This window comes from Haliotis rubra, unplaced genomic scaffold (genome assembly GCF_003918875.1).
Source record: "Haliotis rubra isolate DU_JTF1 unplaced genomic scaffold, ASM391887v1 Scf492, whole genome shotgun sequence".
NCBI classification, from domain to species: domain Eukaryota; kingdom Metazoa; phylum Mollusca; class Gastropoda; order Lepetellida; family Haliotidae; genus Haliotis; species Haliotis rubra.
Genome location: NW_025767182.1, coordinates 733,025 through 751,070, shown reverse-complemented (window position 1 = coordinate 751,070; position 18,046 = coordinate 733,025). Strand labels below are relative to the sequence as shown.

General features: G+C 37.1%; 1 protein-coding gene and 1 long non-coding RNA gene across 2 annotated transcripts in view; both read right to left on the bottom strand.

Moving 5' to 3' along the window:
• Positions 1-415: 415 nt before the first annotated feature.
• LOC124291465 overlaps positions 416-18,046 on the bottom strand; it is a 79,241-nt gene continuing 61,610 nt past the window's right edge. Inside the window, exons 3-4 of the long non-coding RNA XR_006902217.1 lie at positions 5,335-5,410; positions 416-560 (exon numbers count right to left, since the gene is read on the bottom strand). This is a non-coding gene — a long non-coding RNA (uncharacterized LOC124291465). The remainder of the gene's footprint in view (positions 561-5,334; positions 5,411-18,046) is intronic.
• LOC124291462 overlaps positions 13,724-18,046 on the bottom strand; it is a 53,712-nt gene continuing 49,389 nt past the window's right edge. The window contains exon 3 of the mRNA XM_046728449.1: positions 13,724-15,117. Coding sequence (XP_046584405.1) covers positions 14,470-15,117 — 648 coding nt within the window. The 3' untranslated portion in view covers positions 13,724-14,469. The remainder of the gene's footprint in view (positions 15,118-18,046) is intronic.

The window sequence follows — 18,046 nt, the reverse complement described above, 5'->3', positions numbered from 1 at the left end:
GTATAGGTACTAGTTTGTTTGTTTGTTATTTAACGCCGCACTCAGCAATTTTCCAGTGACAACTGTCTGGACCAGACAATCCAGTGATGAAATCATGAGCACCGATCGACGCGATTGAGGTACAATAAGTACTATATGTTTTTTAAAAATAATATAATTTGTATTTTTTATTTTGCATAGTGCTTTTGCATAGTGCTTTTGACAGTTATAAAAATTCCTTTTTCAGCAAATCACATTTTCCTAGCTGTAAATTGTGACCATGCTATTTTCTCTAGTAATGCCTGAACATCACTTGTGGAGAAAACTGTATGCCACTTAAGTTATTAATCAGTGGCCATATAATTACAAGTTTAATGAAGAATTATCATATATTAGATTTAAACGATTACCTGAAAGCCAACAAAATGTCTGTGTCTGTTAGATGAGTTTATGTTTCAAGACTGTTACAGCAAATTAATTGAACTTTAGTCCAACAGCCGTAACTTTGCCAGCTGATGCACCTTTCTTGCCAGTTATGTTCAGGTCTCGGTTCCCAATCTCTTCCATTGTGCGACCTTCGGCTGTAAAATATAATCGTGAACCGTTAAAATGTTAAAATACTAACAAGTGCGTCAACTAACTAACAACATCTAAGTTTCCAATAATAGATAAAATATAACGTAATGCAGTTTCATATTTTTGCGTTTGATTAAGGAAGTTGACTTTCCCACCAAAAATCCCCACATCCACCCTCCCAAATATGGTGTTTGCGGGGGTTTTGAATGTAAAGATTCACGGGCATCAAATACTCAGTAGAACCCGAAAATGTGTGAAAAACACATTGTAAATGTTATGAGGAGATTTTCATGTATTGTAAATGTTATGAGTAGTTTTTCATACATTGTAAATGTTATGAGTAGTTTTTCATACATTGTAAATGTTATGAGTAGTTTTCATACATTGTAAATGTTATGAGTAGATTTTCATACATTGTAAATTTTATGAGTAGTTTTTCATACATTGTAAATGTTATGAATAGTTTTTCTTACATTGTAAATGTTATGAGTAGTTCTTCATACTGGTCTGTCTGATCTTTCATAGCTGTGTGAGATGAATTTGGAATATGTCATTATACGACAGATGACGCCTTTTGCTTCTGTGATAACCCAACTTGTTAACAGATGCCTACATAAGTTTTAAATAGAAGTCCTGGGCCCGGTTGTTCAAAACTGGGTTATCTTTTAACCAGCCATTAAGTACATTTAACCGACTGTTACCTAATAACAGAGGGTTATCTTCTTGTTCAAAACTCTGTTAACTTTTAACAGGCTGTTAACGTGACGTTAAGTTAACACACCTAAGGACCGCCGCTAACTTTTTAACAGTGTGGTTAACTCGCAAATGGCGTTCATGGCTAACACTGCTTTCATGATGCCAGTTCAGCAAAGAAAGGATAGGGTGTATCGTGGACTGGACTTCGATATTGGAAATTATTCAGACGAAGAGTTACATACGAAACTGTATCTATGCACATCATAGGAATTAAAATACATGTTGTACAAGTACATGATGCCTACGTTTAATCTTTTAACACTTGTGGAAAGGTTTATATATGCTTTACTACACTAAATGTGTGAATTTCTTCTGTAAATATTATTCAAACAACCACTTTCAAAGAATATAACACGTACACACTATACCCACGTGTGATATGATATTGAACAAGGCTACATGTAGATAATTAAATTAGTTTCATGAAAAAATATCCGAACGATTACATTTTGATACTGAAAGTGTAATCGGCGGGATATGGTGATTGTGTATACTCTTATTCTACCGACCTTCGCCTCAGAGAAATTGCCAAATACACTCCCATTTTAAGAAAGAGAAGAAACCAGAAATGCCGATTATGACCGTTGTCGTTCTGCGTGATTTTGCGTCAGTCATGGCGTCACGCAGCACAGAGACTTGACAGTTTCGTGTAAACACATCACATTCCTGTATTGTATCTATTTTTAATTTCCTATTTCTTGCTACTATGCTCTTTCCATGCAAATGGGTGTCTGAAAATTTGAGGAAATGCTACACAGTGTAAAGTCCGAAATTTTCTTTGTTTACATTTCAAACAGCTGTTGTCTTTCGAGCACAGCAGTTGTTTCCACCCCCAATATCTTTCGTTTCACTTTATCTAGACACTTGGTATTGGTGCCAAAAAGACCAGTTGTAATTAGATTCTAAAATGTATGAGGAATTCAGTAGGGCTGTGACGAGTAGGAAACAATGGAATCGAGTACCCGCATGTACGTACCCGAATCGGAATCGAGTACCCGGAAATGTAAGAAATACATTCGAGTCAACTTTCTGAATAATTGTAGAAAACTTGACCAGTTGGTAATAAGACATCAAAACTGACCTCAAGCTATTTAATTTACGTCTGTTTAACCAATATAGAGAGTAACACCATTACTTACATTCCTCGTTATAACAACGAACGTTTTGTTCCTGCTGCTACTGCAACTTAACTATTCACTGCTCATGCACAGATAAATTACAGTCATTAAAACTATGCTCCATTAATCGGACAATACCAATGATGTAAAAACCCGTGAATTTCCGGGTTAGAATATGGATCTTCAGTAACCCATGCTTGTAGTAAGAGGCGACCAACTAGATCGGGTGGTCAGACTCGCTGACTTGGTTGACATATGTCATCGGTTCCCAATTGCGCACACCGATGCTCATGTTGCTAATCACTGGATTGTCTGGTCCAGACTCGATTATTTACAGACCGCCGCCATATAGCTGGAATATTGCTGAGTGCGGCGTAAAATTAAACTCACTCACTCACTCACTCAATGATGTGAATGTGTGTTACGTCAAAAATGAGAAAGACAAGCTATTGTCTGCCCTTGCCATTACAGACCTCTCTCCCTTTCCGGATAATCGATTCCTAGAAATAGGACTGGATTCCAGCTGTACCCGACCCGGATTCTAGTACCCGAGTACCCGTCCCAGCCTTAGAATGCAGTGATTCATTTGTCGTCGCTGAATATGAAATACAAGTGATGTAATTGGCGTTTCAATACCGGCCTTCGCGACACGTGATTTTGTAAACACTATCCAATAGGGCGCAAAGTGTACTTGGGCGTTCGTGTGAATATATTTATGAAAACATCTGAACACGATTCCAGGCTTATCGGCAACGTTTCACAATTATTAGTGATTTTATTAAAAACTGATATCATTGTTAATTAATATGCTATTTTTGAAAGTCTATACTCCAAGTAATTATCCGATTTTGTTTTGATATGTCCGTCTGGCATCCCTTCCCATAGATGGATTTTAATTATATTTTTACTAATCATTTCAGCAATAGGCCTAATTTCTTTTTCATTCTTCGAATGTTTTAATTGAAGCAAATCATCTTTTAAGAATCCTGTATTAATTGATGAAAACTTAGTTAACATAAACATTGCTCTCGCAACTGATGTGTAGGAAAATAAACATAGCATTATTATGTATCTATTTCTGTTGTGAGTGACATGCAGGCCTATTTCGTAGTCCCTTTGATTAAATGTTATATTTGAATATCGAAACCTTTTTGTCACAGCGAACACAACACTATCTCTTGTCATATTACACGATAATATTTGGAATTTTTTAACTTATTTTATAACAATATCTGAATGCTAATGTTATACACTGATAGGTTCTTATAAGGAATACTATGGCACAATAGTATTTCTCTGCCGAATCGTTGCAGCGTTCTATAATACACTTATGAAATATAATACATATTTTCCGTCCTTGAAGACACTGAAAAGAACTACCTATGCATTAAATGGAGGTTCACCTGATTAATGAGTATCGAGGAAATTATGTTTATCTACTACAGCGTTCTATAATGCACTTATGAAATATAATATATGTTTTCCGACCGTAAAGTCATTAACAAGAATTATGCATTTTCTGCAGTCACTTGTGAATTGAACTCAATGAAGGTTCATCCAATTAATGAGTATCGAGGAAATTATGTTCATCTATAAATTAGACGCAGCTTCATGTTTTTCAAGACATCTTTCCGGAATATACGTCTGGGAAGGCGTTCAGATAATGACGATATTGCACAGTATTATTCATGAGATTCCTGTCAAAAGTAAGGTCGGATAATAGATCGATTTTATTCAGCAGTGTTGGCCCTGGGGCCTATAGTACGATTACAGTTTGATTACTTGCACGTGGTGCTAGTAACATGTTAAGTTTCTATTGGTATTGAATGCATATTTCAGATAACAGCTATGGTATTATCACAACATCTAGATTGTTTGATGTTAAAAGATTTGGCAATGCGTGTTCATACATTACAATTTTTGACTGACTTGGCAAATAATTAATAAATTATATTGATAGCATCTTCACGACTTGGACATACAGTCATGACAATTTAAGGAGTGAAAAGTGAGCGATAGGTCTTGTGGAATTCAAAGATTCATTAAGACTGTAGCCGTCTAAGCGTAACTCTGTGTGTAATATTTACACATTTTCTATCCACGGACAACATGTTTCTAATATTAATATTATTTTCAGGGATTCATCATATTTTATCTATAGCTGTGCTATAGTTTTTCATTAAAATGTCTTTTCTGTTGCTGGAACTGAAGTAAGACCTACACAGAGCTGGGATCATATGTCTTTGAAATATAAATTATGCAAACGGCTGGAACCTTGTGTTCTAATACAAAACGTTCGTAAGGCTACGACATTCGCATGCCTATGATAAACTATAGAGTTGGCCTCAACCATTGACTGGATTACATTCTCTTCGTCAGCAGAGAAATTTCGACTTCTCTTTTTCCTTGGGGTGCAGGCGACATTTTGCGTTTCCATTTTTTTGTAAACCGGAAGTAAACAGAAAACGGAACTATGGGATATATGGAAGCTAACCAGTGACGTAAACCACACTGTTAAACTTTGACGGCGACGTTAGCTAACGGCATGACTAACCATGTTTTGAACAACCCATATTTAACGTTCGGTTACCTAACGGCCGGTTAAGGATTTAACCGGCCGTTAGGAGTTAACCGGCGGTTAAGATAACCGAGTATTGAACAACCGGGCCCTGATGTATTGTGATCAAACTGGTATAGATTTTAACAAGATCAATAGTACCCTTTCCGACTGACAAAAAGGCATGCTTTTCTACAATTTATTAGAACAATATCCCATGTAAGGTTTTCAGCCAATTATCTTGCAGTACACATTTTGCGTTTATAAAGCATGAATGTACACGCAACAGTTAGTTATGAGATATTGCTGAACGCTTATCTAGAGATATTTCTATGACCTCTGACTTACCAAAATTAAGCACCAACGGTGGCCACCTTTCTGACATACCCTTCCCCTTCATGGCCAGTGATGTTTACTGTCTTATCTGTTTAAGCAACAGAAACAAATATCAACCTCAATGCTTTAAGGGTATTCGTATTTCAAGAGACTAAAACCAATTCCTGCAAATTAATTATTCCACAGGCATAAATTTTGGATATTTATACTAAGAAATCTTAATCAATGGCTACGATTTTTAGATTTTTGTAGAGATACCGAAAATTCCCTAACAGCATATTTACGGTTCAGACTTTATTAAAATGGATAGTGTCTCGCTACATCTGTTGCTGAAAGTTGTCTCTTCTCTTATCCCACCCTCCCACACACATTAATATCAAGTGGTTCATGAAATCATGGGGGTGGTGGGGTATCTTAGTTATTAAGGCGTTGCCTCGTCAGGTCGAAGACCCGGGTTCGATTCCCTTCATGGGTACAATGTGTGAAGCCAAGTTCTGGTGTCCCCCGCCGTGATATTGCTGGAATATTGCTAAAAGCGGCGTAAAACTAAAGCCAATCACTGTTTAGATAAATGTACATGTACAGGTTAATGACACATATTCACAGTTTGTCCTATGAAACCAACGGGTCGAAAGAACCAGGGATACATACTATTCAATGCTAGACAGTGTTTTTACTCATAAAAACAGATGTCTCCCCCTTCCCCCAATTCAAGGTAGAGAGAAGGTTCATGGTGTTTTATAGTAGTACATGTATATGGTCGATGCTTCTAAGCTTACTAATAATTGGTATAAACTATACAAGATTTGGTGAAGATGGGTGAAGTGGTTTCAGAGTTATGCTCCAAACACAAACCCTACCCTTCAAAAAGACGAAGTCCAAATTTGTTGCCATTAAAACAGAAAAAAATAAAATTGAAAGAAAACTCTCTCACACATGATGACGCTGTCTTCAGTGCGTGGCTACACTGAAATCCTATACTTACAAGCTAGCGTTGTTCAGTGTTTATTGAAGGACTCAAGGGTCTGTGTAACTGTGTAACTTTAAATCAGTTCTGATTCCTCTCGAGGAAATAGTCTGAGCGTGTCCGATAGCAGCGAGAGTGAATCATATATACTCAGGACAACCTTATCGCAATTCTCGAGGAAACATATTTAGCTCATCATACAACAACAGATGTTTATGTGAACTCTGCACCTGATTGCAGCCGAAGAGAACGTTTATTATTATGAACCTCTGTTAATGCATGTTCTTTTTAAAAATATATCACAAGAGAGTTCAAATTGTTGCAATTATATGAAGCTACTCACACAAAATATATGAGAACAATATTATGCCGTTATTTTCGTTTTACTCAAGTTTGTTTGCATGAATTCCCTTAGACAAAGTCACTACTGTTTTGAAGATGAATTAGTATCTTAAAACGACTAATGAAACACTTACATATCATGTAATCAAGCATCGGCCATTGGATTTCGAGCATTCAAAATGTTCGTATTTATGAAAGAGACTTCAGCCCTCTACTTAATGAAAAAGCAACGTTTATACTGACCTGTTTTATCTTGTGTCTTGCTAGCGCCATTGCACTAGACATGACTGACCTGAAGGTATCTGCATAGATAACACCCATATCAGCAATAACCTATATATTACTGCAATATATAGAACATAGCTGACATAAACACAATAGCAAGTTTAGTTTATGGACTATATTCAAATAGTATAATAAGTATATTGTCCAGAAAATATGGCGTAATCTCATTCTGATGGAAACAGTTTTGATGATGTACATTTCACCACAGTGGTATTGGGAGTTCATTTCATTTCTCTACAAATGAAAGGTGTCAAATTTTCATAAAATCAAGATCAATGTTGTGAACTGCGTCAGTGTTTCAGACCCGTGAAGATCCGGGTTAGAATTGATCTTCAGTAACCCATGCTTTTTGTAAGAGTCGACGAGCGGGATCGGGTGCTCAAGCTCGCTCATTTGGTTGCCATTTGCGTAGATTGATGCTCATGCTATTGGTCACTGGATTGTCTGGCCCAGAATTGATTATTTACAGACCGCCGCCATATAGCTGGAATATTGCTGAGTGCGGCGTAAAAATAAACTCACGCACTCACTCAGTTGTGTTTCAGCCAAGTTGTGTCATACATGTATTGGGCTGCTATATATGTAAAGACAAAGCAGCCAAACCATAGCAATTGTCATATCACATAAATATACTCATAGAAACGCGAAAGGGAACACATGCCAGACAGACAGACAGGTTTATTCGGTAATGTAGGCCCATGGCCCATAATTTATACATTTGGCAAAAGTAAATACATATTGAGTAAAGCTGAGTATAGTTTAGTATTAATTAAAATGTTATATTTATTTATTCCTTATACGGCGAACTAGTGAAAGATATTTACTCAATGAGTTTAAAATATGAATATTGTCCGATGACAACAGTCGGATGAAGGTTTCAGTTGTTGGTGGTTGAGTCATGTGATTTGAAAAACAGTCAGATCTTTGCTGGGAATATTTTGGACATATTCATAAAATATGGAATTAATCTTCTCTGTAATCATGGCCAGCAGGATGACAAAAACATCAGAGACGTTCAATAAAAGGGGTGTTTGTATGACGGCCACATTCCACTGTGAGTCTGAAGTTACAGCATCGAAACCGAGTTATAATTTTGCGTTGATTTGGTAGCAGTTGACTGGTTAAATATGGTTCGACGCTGAGAGATGATTTAAATTGTGAATAGTAATTACATTGGGTGGACGAAAATAGTGATGCATGTCAGTGTTGAGTGAAGCAGTCATAAAATCTATGTTTAAACATTTCCATGAATGCGGATATACAGCCTGTGTCTTGAGATATCCATAAGAAACCAAATCCATATTGAAATAATATCAACATAATATGAGATGCCTCTGTTGTTTTACCATTATCGTCCAGAGTTCTCATCATTTGATATGCCTGATAAAGGAGTCTGTTACGTGGAAGCTGCATCAATCTGCACCAGTACTTGACTGCTCTTGACATATATTGATACTGGAGGGGAGCTCTCCCACACTCTCCCAGAACCATGATGTTATTGGTAGACTTTAAGAAATGACTTACAAAATCTGGTGTGCACAGTTTCAATGATTTTACAGTAGCTTGTTCCCCATATTTCAGATCCGTAACAGAGTATTGGTGTGATCATAGAGTCAAATATCTTAAACAATTCAAAATGGTTAATATATCCAAAACGTTTTTCATAATTGTTGATGAAAAATATGGCTTTCCTCGCTTGAGATGATAAATAGGAGTTCGCATTTGTCCATGATAACTGGAATAAACACAATACCTAAGTATCTATACATATTAACAACCTCAATTTGTTTTGCATTTAAATACCACTTATAATCCCTGAGAGGACCACCATTGTGAAATATCGTTATTTTAGTCTTTTTCAGATTCACCTTCATTCCAGTCTCTGCACAAAACTTTTCAACAACATCAGATTTTCAACAACATCAATTTTCCTTTGTCAGATACAGATGACACATCATCAGCAAAATAGGAGGGCAGAAACATCATTGGCTTGTGACAATATAAAAATACCTCTTCCCCCACCATTCTCTAGCATTTGTGATAGCTGATTTATTAAAATGATGAAATTTGAGGACTTAAAATACATCTTTGCCTTGTGCCAACATTACAGTTGAAATAAGATGATAATCCAGTATCAGTTCTGACACAAGCACATCATGATGAATGCATCTTGATGATAAATTTCATATGAACGGTTCCTTTATTTATTTCCAGAATTTCACTCACAGTGCAATACATACCTTGTGAAGAAACCTGGAAAAGAATAAAGGAACACTTGTACTTTCATGTGTTCCCTTATTCGTTTCTATGAGTATATAATACTAATACGATTATGACTTGCCTGTTGTGATGAAAGTGTCAAAGTATCTAATTTAAAGAACACCCTGCCCAACCCGATGTCTCCCCGGGAAAGATCTGTGGCGACAATGACACCTGAACTAGATTGGCATACACACTTAATAATGCAGTCATTACATTTCCCAGAGAATACGATGTTTCCAGGAAAATGTGAGACGGCATTATAAATAGCCCCATTGTTGTGATGGGCGTGTCACAGTTGGCTATCAATCTAACAACTGTAGGCTCAAAATTCGATTCACCTAGCACATCAATACATCATCAACAGATAAGGCCGTTTCCCTATCACATTTAGTGTATCTGCTGTGACATTGCCAAGACTTGGCAATAGCACATACGCCTTCTGTGTTCAGGTGTTAGAAAACACATAGTATTACTGTGTTCAGGTATTAGAAAACACATAGTATTACTGTGTTTAGGTATTAGAAAACACATAGTATTACTGTGTTTAGGTATTAGAAAACACATAGTATTAGTGTGTTCAGGTATTAGAAAACACATAGTATTACTGTGTTCAGGTATTAGAAAACACATAGTATTACTGTGTTCAGGTATTAGAAAACACATAGTATTACTGTGTTCAGGTATTAGAAAACACATAGTATTACTGTGTTCAGGTATTAGAAAACACACAGTATTACTGTGTTCAGGTATTAGAAAACACATAGTATTACTGTGTTCAGGTATTAGAAAACACATAGTATTACTGTGTTCAGGTATTAGAAAACACATAGTATTACTGTGTTCAGGTATTAGAAAACACATAGTATTACTGTGTTTAGGTATTAGAAAACACATAGTATTACTGTGTTCAGGTATTAGAAAACACATAGTATTACTGTGTTCAGATATCAGAAAACACATAGTATTACTGTGTTCAGGTATTAGAAAACACATAGTATTACTGTGTTTAGGTATTAGAAAACACATAGTATTAGTGTGTTCAGGTATCAGAAAACACATAGTATTACTGTGTTCAGGTATTAGAAAACACATAGTATTAGTGTGTTCAGGTATCAGAAAACACATAGTATTACTGTGTTCAGATATTAGAAAACACATAGTATTACTGTGTTCAGGTATTAGAAAACACATAGTATTACTGTGTTCAGATCTGAGAAAACACATAGTATTAGTGTGTTCAGGTATTGGAAAACACATAGTATTACTGTGTTCAGGTATTAGAAAACACATAGTATTACTGTGTTCAGGTATTAGAAAACACATAGTATTACTGTGTTCAGATATTAGAAAACACATAGTATTACTGTGTTCAGGTATTAGAAAACACATAGTATTACTGTGTTCAGGTATTAGAAAACACATAGTATTACTGTTTTCAGGTATTAGAAAACACATAGTATTACTGTGTTCAGGTATCAGAAAACACATATTATTACTGTGTTTAGGTATTAGAAAACACATAGTATTACTATGTTCAGATATTAGAAAACACATAGTATTACTGTGTTCAGGTATCAGAAAAGGCATAGTATTACTGTGTTCAGGTATTAGAAAACACATAGTATTACTGTGTTCAGGTATTAGAAAACACATAATATTACTGTGTTCAGGTATCAGAAAACACATAGTATTACTGTGTTTAGATTTCAGAAAACACATAGTATTACTGTGTTCAGGTATTGGAAAACACATAGTATTACTGTGTTCAGATATCAGAAAACACATAGTATTACTGTGTTCAGGTATTAGAAAACACATAGTATTACTGTGTTTAGGTATTAGAAAACACATAGTATTACTGTTTTCAGGTATTAGAAAACACATAGTATTACTGTGTTCAGGTATCAGAAAACACATATTATTACTGTGTTTAGGTATTAGAAAACTCATAGTATTACTATGCTCAGATATTAGAAAACACATAGTATTACAGTGTTCAGGTATCAGAAAACACATAATATTACTGTGTTCAGGTATCAGAAAGCACATAGTATTACTGTGTTTAGATATCAGAAAACACATAGTATTACTGTGTTTAGATATTGACAAAGATACCCTAACAATAACTGTTACCATTTCCTACATTTGGTTTAACGTTGCGTTCACTATTATGGCAGTATGATAATGATGCATGTGCGTGCGTGCTGGTATTGGTCCTGACTAAAGCAGGTTTTATACTTTTACTCCATTGCGACACCATGGAGTAGTTTAAAATGGATGTCCTCCTAAAACACAGAATACTGATGCCGACGGAGTAATCTCCTTGAAGCTGAAATCCAAAGAGGATTCCTACATTCGACAGGAAGTATCTATAACGCTATTATTGAGGCAGTATGAGAGATGCGTACTTATATGTATACTCTATAACTGAAAGTGGTATTGAAAACCTTTTCTGTTAAGTAAGAAGGAGAATAAAATACAGTGACGCGCCAAAAGTATTGCAACAAACATGTCTGACGTCTCCGGTGTTGTATCAAAACCAAAAAAAATGATTCTCAGATGTTTCAAAAACAAAGTAACGGGCATCGTTCATGCAACCTCATCTCTATAACTCTTGGAAAGGGTTTACCCTTCCTTATATGATCGTAGTATGTATAATTTACTTTTCGCCCTTCCCTATGGTGACAAGGCATCCCTATGGTGACAAGGTGACAAGGCATCAAATAATGTAACGATTATGCAGAAGCAGTGCTACATTAGTTATACCCAGAGCCAGAACGTTATTGTGACATGGGTTGGTTTCATTGGTAATACTGTGAATGAATTTTTGGATTTCAGCCAGGGAAAGAGTGTGATAAATTGGTTGAAGAAACGCAACCAAACACTTGTTTGCAACAGCATTACGGCACATCAAGCAGTAAGCTGGTTTCTGCCTAGTCAGGTATCTAGTATAAGTCTAAATGTAGCACCCCACTGCACCTTACTAATCTACAGGTACAGCGAAAACCAGTTGAAACATTGTTACAGAAAGTACCGCACTGCGTCATATCACTGTATGTGTGTGTGTGTGTGTGTGTGTGTGTGTGTGTGTGTGTGTATGGGTATTTGTATGTGTGTGTCTGTGTTTGTGTTTGTGTGTGTCTGTGTGTTTTATAACCATACTGTTACTACGTATTAAGTCGCTTGATTGAACAAATCGTTGTTTCTTCTCTTTGAAGAATATTTTACAGTTACAATGTTAACAACCACTCCGAAAGACACCTACCACCCCTTTCAGCTCAACTCGTCTCCCGTACCATGTCCTATTGGGCACTGTCTACCGCGGAACCAAGAACTTCCATTTTAAATCAGTCATAGTGAAGGGGAAAAACGTACTATTTGAAAATTGATCAATGACAGACCGAATAAACTCCAATAGAAAGCGAACTCGTGTGAATTGATATTCTCTAAATTGATCATTCGAAACCTACGCTGTTGGTTTCTAATGAACTTTGGAGACTTAGGTCTAACATAAATTTAGTTTCCTAACATAGTACGTTTATCTCCTTTTCTCAGAAACCCCGAACATTTGCTTCAAGTTTCTGAAAAAAACACCAAATTCAATATGGTCAAAACATTTGGCTTTTCTGAACATCTGTCAATCGCAACAGGGCATAATGAAGCAAAACTCTTGATTTTGCAATAATCTGTTTCTTGTTGTTTTTGATGAAATAAGTGATTTTGGTCCAGGTATTTATCTTGATCCATAGAATAGTGATGATCCGATATAGTTCACTTTTGATGAAACTGACATTTCGTTTTCACTGATCTATCCACCTATATGAGAAACTCAAGAGACGATCTCCTTCATACCCATATATGATTGTGTATTTGGTTCAGAGTGACTATAAGCTAACCAGAAAACTACATAGCAAGTCTTCCAAGTACCAACGTTCAGCATATGGTGAAGAATATGTCTTCAAAAAGATCAGACTACGCCGTACGACTCCTGCTCAGTTGTTCAGGTTATAAGTGATGTACACAATTTGATGCATCATTGACAAAACTGATGTTAGAGGCAATTTGCTTTTCTGACTTATACTTCGTGTTCCCATTCCATTTCAGGTGAACAGCTGACGTGCAGTTCCATGAATTTATGAAAGGTTCCATCAGCTGAGCAGAAGAGGCCCACCTTTCCATTAACACTCTTGACTATTTGATGGTGATTCAAAACACATGGCTATAAGATAGTGTCTCATAAACACATGGGTATACGATAGTTGAAACCATAACAGGAACTCGGTTTGTGGAAAGTGTGAGTGAGTGAGTTTAGTTTTATGCTGCGTTTAGCAATATTCCAGGAATATCAGGGCGGGGGACACCAGAAATGGGCTTCACACATTATACCCCGATATGGAATCGAACCCGGGTCTTCGGCATGACGTTTGTTGAAAGGATTTTGTTATCGTATAATACATTGGAACGATGTTTAAGATTGCCAGACTCAAGTTGACTTAAGCTGTATTGCTCAAACTTCCTCCTGAGAGAATGAAAGACACCATCAGCATTACTGAAGCAAATGATTTATTGAAAATGATTAAATTGGTACAGTGTCACATACACTGAAAAGCTACCACGGGAACAACATATAAGTAATGCAACAAATCAGGTGAAGTAAATACTGTTTGCACAAAGAAAAGGTACAGACAGTCAAAAAGTGTGATTAATATCACTAAGACAAACCTTTGTAAGAAATTGTGCATGATGAATAATACTTTTAATTAGTATTGACTAAATATACTGAGTTGAAAGATATGAAACGGTTCTTTGTTCATCCAAATGTAAATATGTGTGTTTTACTGATAAAATCAGCCTGTAAATCAATTAAATCAGGTCGTAACTTATCAGTGTATATTTGTCAGGCCATATCAGTGAGAATGTAATTACTCATCCTATCTGATTACACGTTGTAGTATATGCACTATGGGCCTGCGGCTTTTCAGTATGGAGAATGAGAAAGGACTTATGAAACCATCCGACATGATGCGAAAATAATACATTTGGGGGGAATTCTGGGGAACAAAATTAATACAGTCCATTACAAAATACACAGCGTCAAAGGCAAAACAGCAGGTGAGGCATATACTAGTATGTCGGGAATGCTTTACTGCAGGTAGAAAACAACAATGTTTAACAAGAGAATAAATATGACATAGCATAATGTTGTTTCACATGTACAACACGCCACGCCCAAAGCGATGATTGGTGCCAAGACCCTTAATTAATTTTTCAAAATGAGGAGTATGCAGGCACTAACAAGAAAACAGGCGTTTTTCTCTCCTTTTCTGGTGAAAATCCCGGATGTTTTCCAGGCGTTTGATAAGGCGCTCATTATCAGATTCAAACTTTTTGTAGACCTCTTGATCTGGACGAGCAATAAGACATATGTCCTTGCGTTTCTTCGCGCACTCATCTGTGAATTCTTTGCAGGCTTGAACTGTAATTGTGTCTTTGACAGCAGCAGCAAGGAAAGCTTTGATCCGCAGCTCCAGTTCTTGCCACACGGCCGCAGCTTTGTTGTACTTCGGAGCCTTCTCGTAATACCATGTGCCGATAACTCTGTCTGTTGCTTGTAGCATACCAAAGAAGGTGGCGATGCCAATTCCAAATCCAGTCAAACGTGGGAAATACTTGGACCGTAAAATGAGGACCTGGGAGTAGTGCTTAACAACAGGCTCCATTACTGCACTACCTGCAAAACCTGAAAACAATGATATCCCACCAGACGCTGCTGCTCCAGCACATCTGATCTTGAAACCTTTGTCCTCATATTCACTCGATGAGGCGTAACACATAGGAGCTGCTCTCATACATCTCGCCTCAATATCTCTGAGGTTCATCAAACTTCTCTCTATAGCAGTGTTCTCATCTTTAGCTGGACTGTTGTAAGAATCATCACTGTAAAATAAACGATTATTCTGAACAGATTGAAAGAAATTTTGTGTACATTGCACACAAAAAAGTAATAATGTTGTATGAACATGCAATAATAAGTTTTTTGAAATGAAAATCGAAACATAAGGTTCCGTGTTGAATGAGTGTTGTGCCAATACGAACGCTTGGGGCGGGGAAATACATAAATGTTTTCTGTTTAAAAACGCTCGATTGAAACAATAACTGTGACATATTTCGTAGGTATTGTAAGTAAAAATAGTAACTCTTGTTACGTTTGTTCAACACAAAATGTGATGTAAATACGCAATGAAAGACCCATTTCATAGGTCAACCTTTGGGTTAGATAACACATATGTCCTTCACATCATGGTGCATGTCAATATTCAGTCCGATTGTGTTTGACATTTTTGATAAAAATGAAATGGCGAAATTATACCGGGTGAATAGGCGTGAACAACTACAGAACACATGAAACTAAATAAGAATACTCGACTGAAAATGCATGACTATTTCTTAACAGACACATTTACACAGGTAGGTTTGTTTGTTTGACAATCATTAGCCCACGTGCACATGCTCGCACACACACGCACACGCACGCACGCGAACGCACTCACACACACATGCATTGATATGAGGCAGTGTTATGCATTGTGCAAGAATGATCCAACTGGTATTTTGTAGAATCTGGCAGTGGTGCTGTTTAGACCTATAGCCAGACCGATCTGGAAAGGGATACTAAGAGTCTATCATTTCCAGAATCACAGCCTTTGAATTTTCTTATCTTTTTCTTATGTATATTAAGAGTTAAATCTTGCCTCTCATATCCCATTACAAGCAGTTAGAAGACCAGCATATAGTGTGACCACTATAACCTTGGATACCCTACCTGGACAGAATTTCAGAGTTACCTATCTACCTCCCTACCTATCTACCCCCAGCCGCCCCCAGCCACACATCCACACCCAAACCAACACTCACCTCTTAGCATCCATATCAATATCTATAGCATGACATATTGAACGCAGTGGAGATTTATTGCAGGGCTTGATCCACCTCATGAATGCATATGCCCAGAAGTGATATGACGTCACAAATGGCAATCTACCAAAGTGTTACATGTCACATGAGAGAGATAACCTATCGATCGAAGAAGTGTGTACCCAGGGGTAAATTCTGGCACTTTGCCAAAGCATGTGCACTGCATAGGTGTGGTAGCTCCCAGCCTCGCGTCAACTAGACACTGCCTACCTACCTCTCTCCAGCTAGCCACACCCAAACCAATAACCTAAGCCCCTACCCTCCCACATACATTAATACATGCACGCGCGCGCGCACGCACGTACGCACACACGCACGTATACATACATACATAGTTACATCTGAGCGTCCGAATCAGTTTACAGAGGAAGGTAGGTTTGTATGTTTGATTGCAGCTAAATGAGCACCGTCTGTAAATAATCGAGTCTCAATCAGACAATCCAGTGAGCTACATAACGATCGATGAAGTGTGTACCCAGAATTAATACTGACACTTTGCCAAAGTATGTACATTGCACAGTTGTGGTAGCTCACTGCCTCGTTTTAACTGAAAACTACACAGGTCATTCAAAGGTCAAAGATAAAGCTTCATGGATGGTCTTTCCGTCGCTACAGAAATTATGCTAAATCGGGTGAATAATACAATAAATGTGTTCTCAGAACTTCCTACTATTTCTCTTAAGAGCGCCATCGATGTCAGCACGCCAAATATAGTCCACGGTGCGCCATACTGACCCATTAGTTTCAACATAACAGAAGGTGTCTACCTGCCTACCTGTCTACCTACCTCACTACCTACCTACCTACTTACCCCCCCTCCCTCTCTCCATCTAGTCCACCGTACAATCATCCATCTATACATCAATACATGCATACGTCCATAGATCTAACAATACATACATACATACATACATACATACATACATACATACATACATACATACATACATACATACATACATACATACATACATACATACATACATACATACATACATACATACATACATACATACATACATACATACATACATACATACATACACACACACACACACACACACACACACACACACACACACACACACACACACACACACATACATACATACATACATACATACAGCATTTTAGAACCCATCCAGTCCAATCAGTTTGAACGCAGTGAAGATCTATTGCAGCCCTTGATCCACTTCATGGAATGCATATACCCACAGGTGATCTAACGACCACTGTTGGCAGTCTGCCAAAGTGTTTGCATGTCACATGAGCGATATAACTTAAAAACACGGTATATACATTACATTACCCAGAAGTTAATATTGGTAGTGTGCCAAAGTATGTGCATTGCATAGGTGTTGCAGATCAATGCCTAGCTTAAACTGAACACTGCATAGATAATTCATCCATGGCCTTTCCAGAGCGCTACAACAATTATGCTAAATAGAGTGTGGTGAAATATATAATACATGTGTTCTCAGTAAATTCTGTCCACAGCAATTCCTATTTATTGTGGGGGAATTAGGGGTGTTTGGGGACTGGGGGGTGGGGTGGGGTGGGCTGGGTCGTGGTGGACACAAACGATTTCTTTTTAAAATTAGAACTGAATAACTGTGACATGATTCATAGGTATTGTTCGTGGCAAAATTAACTCTTGTTACGCTTGTTCAACACAAAATGTGATGGAAATACCCCATGAAAGACTGATTTCATTGATCAGCCTTTGGGTTAGTTAACTAATATGTCCTTCACATCGTGGTGCATGTCAATACTCAGTCCGATTGTGTTTGACATTTATGAACAAAAAATGGCGAAATTATACCGGGAGTTAGTATCTCATACAACTACAGAACACATGAAACAGAATTAGAATACTAAAATTAAAATAAGTGA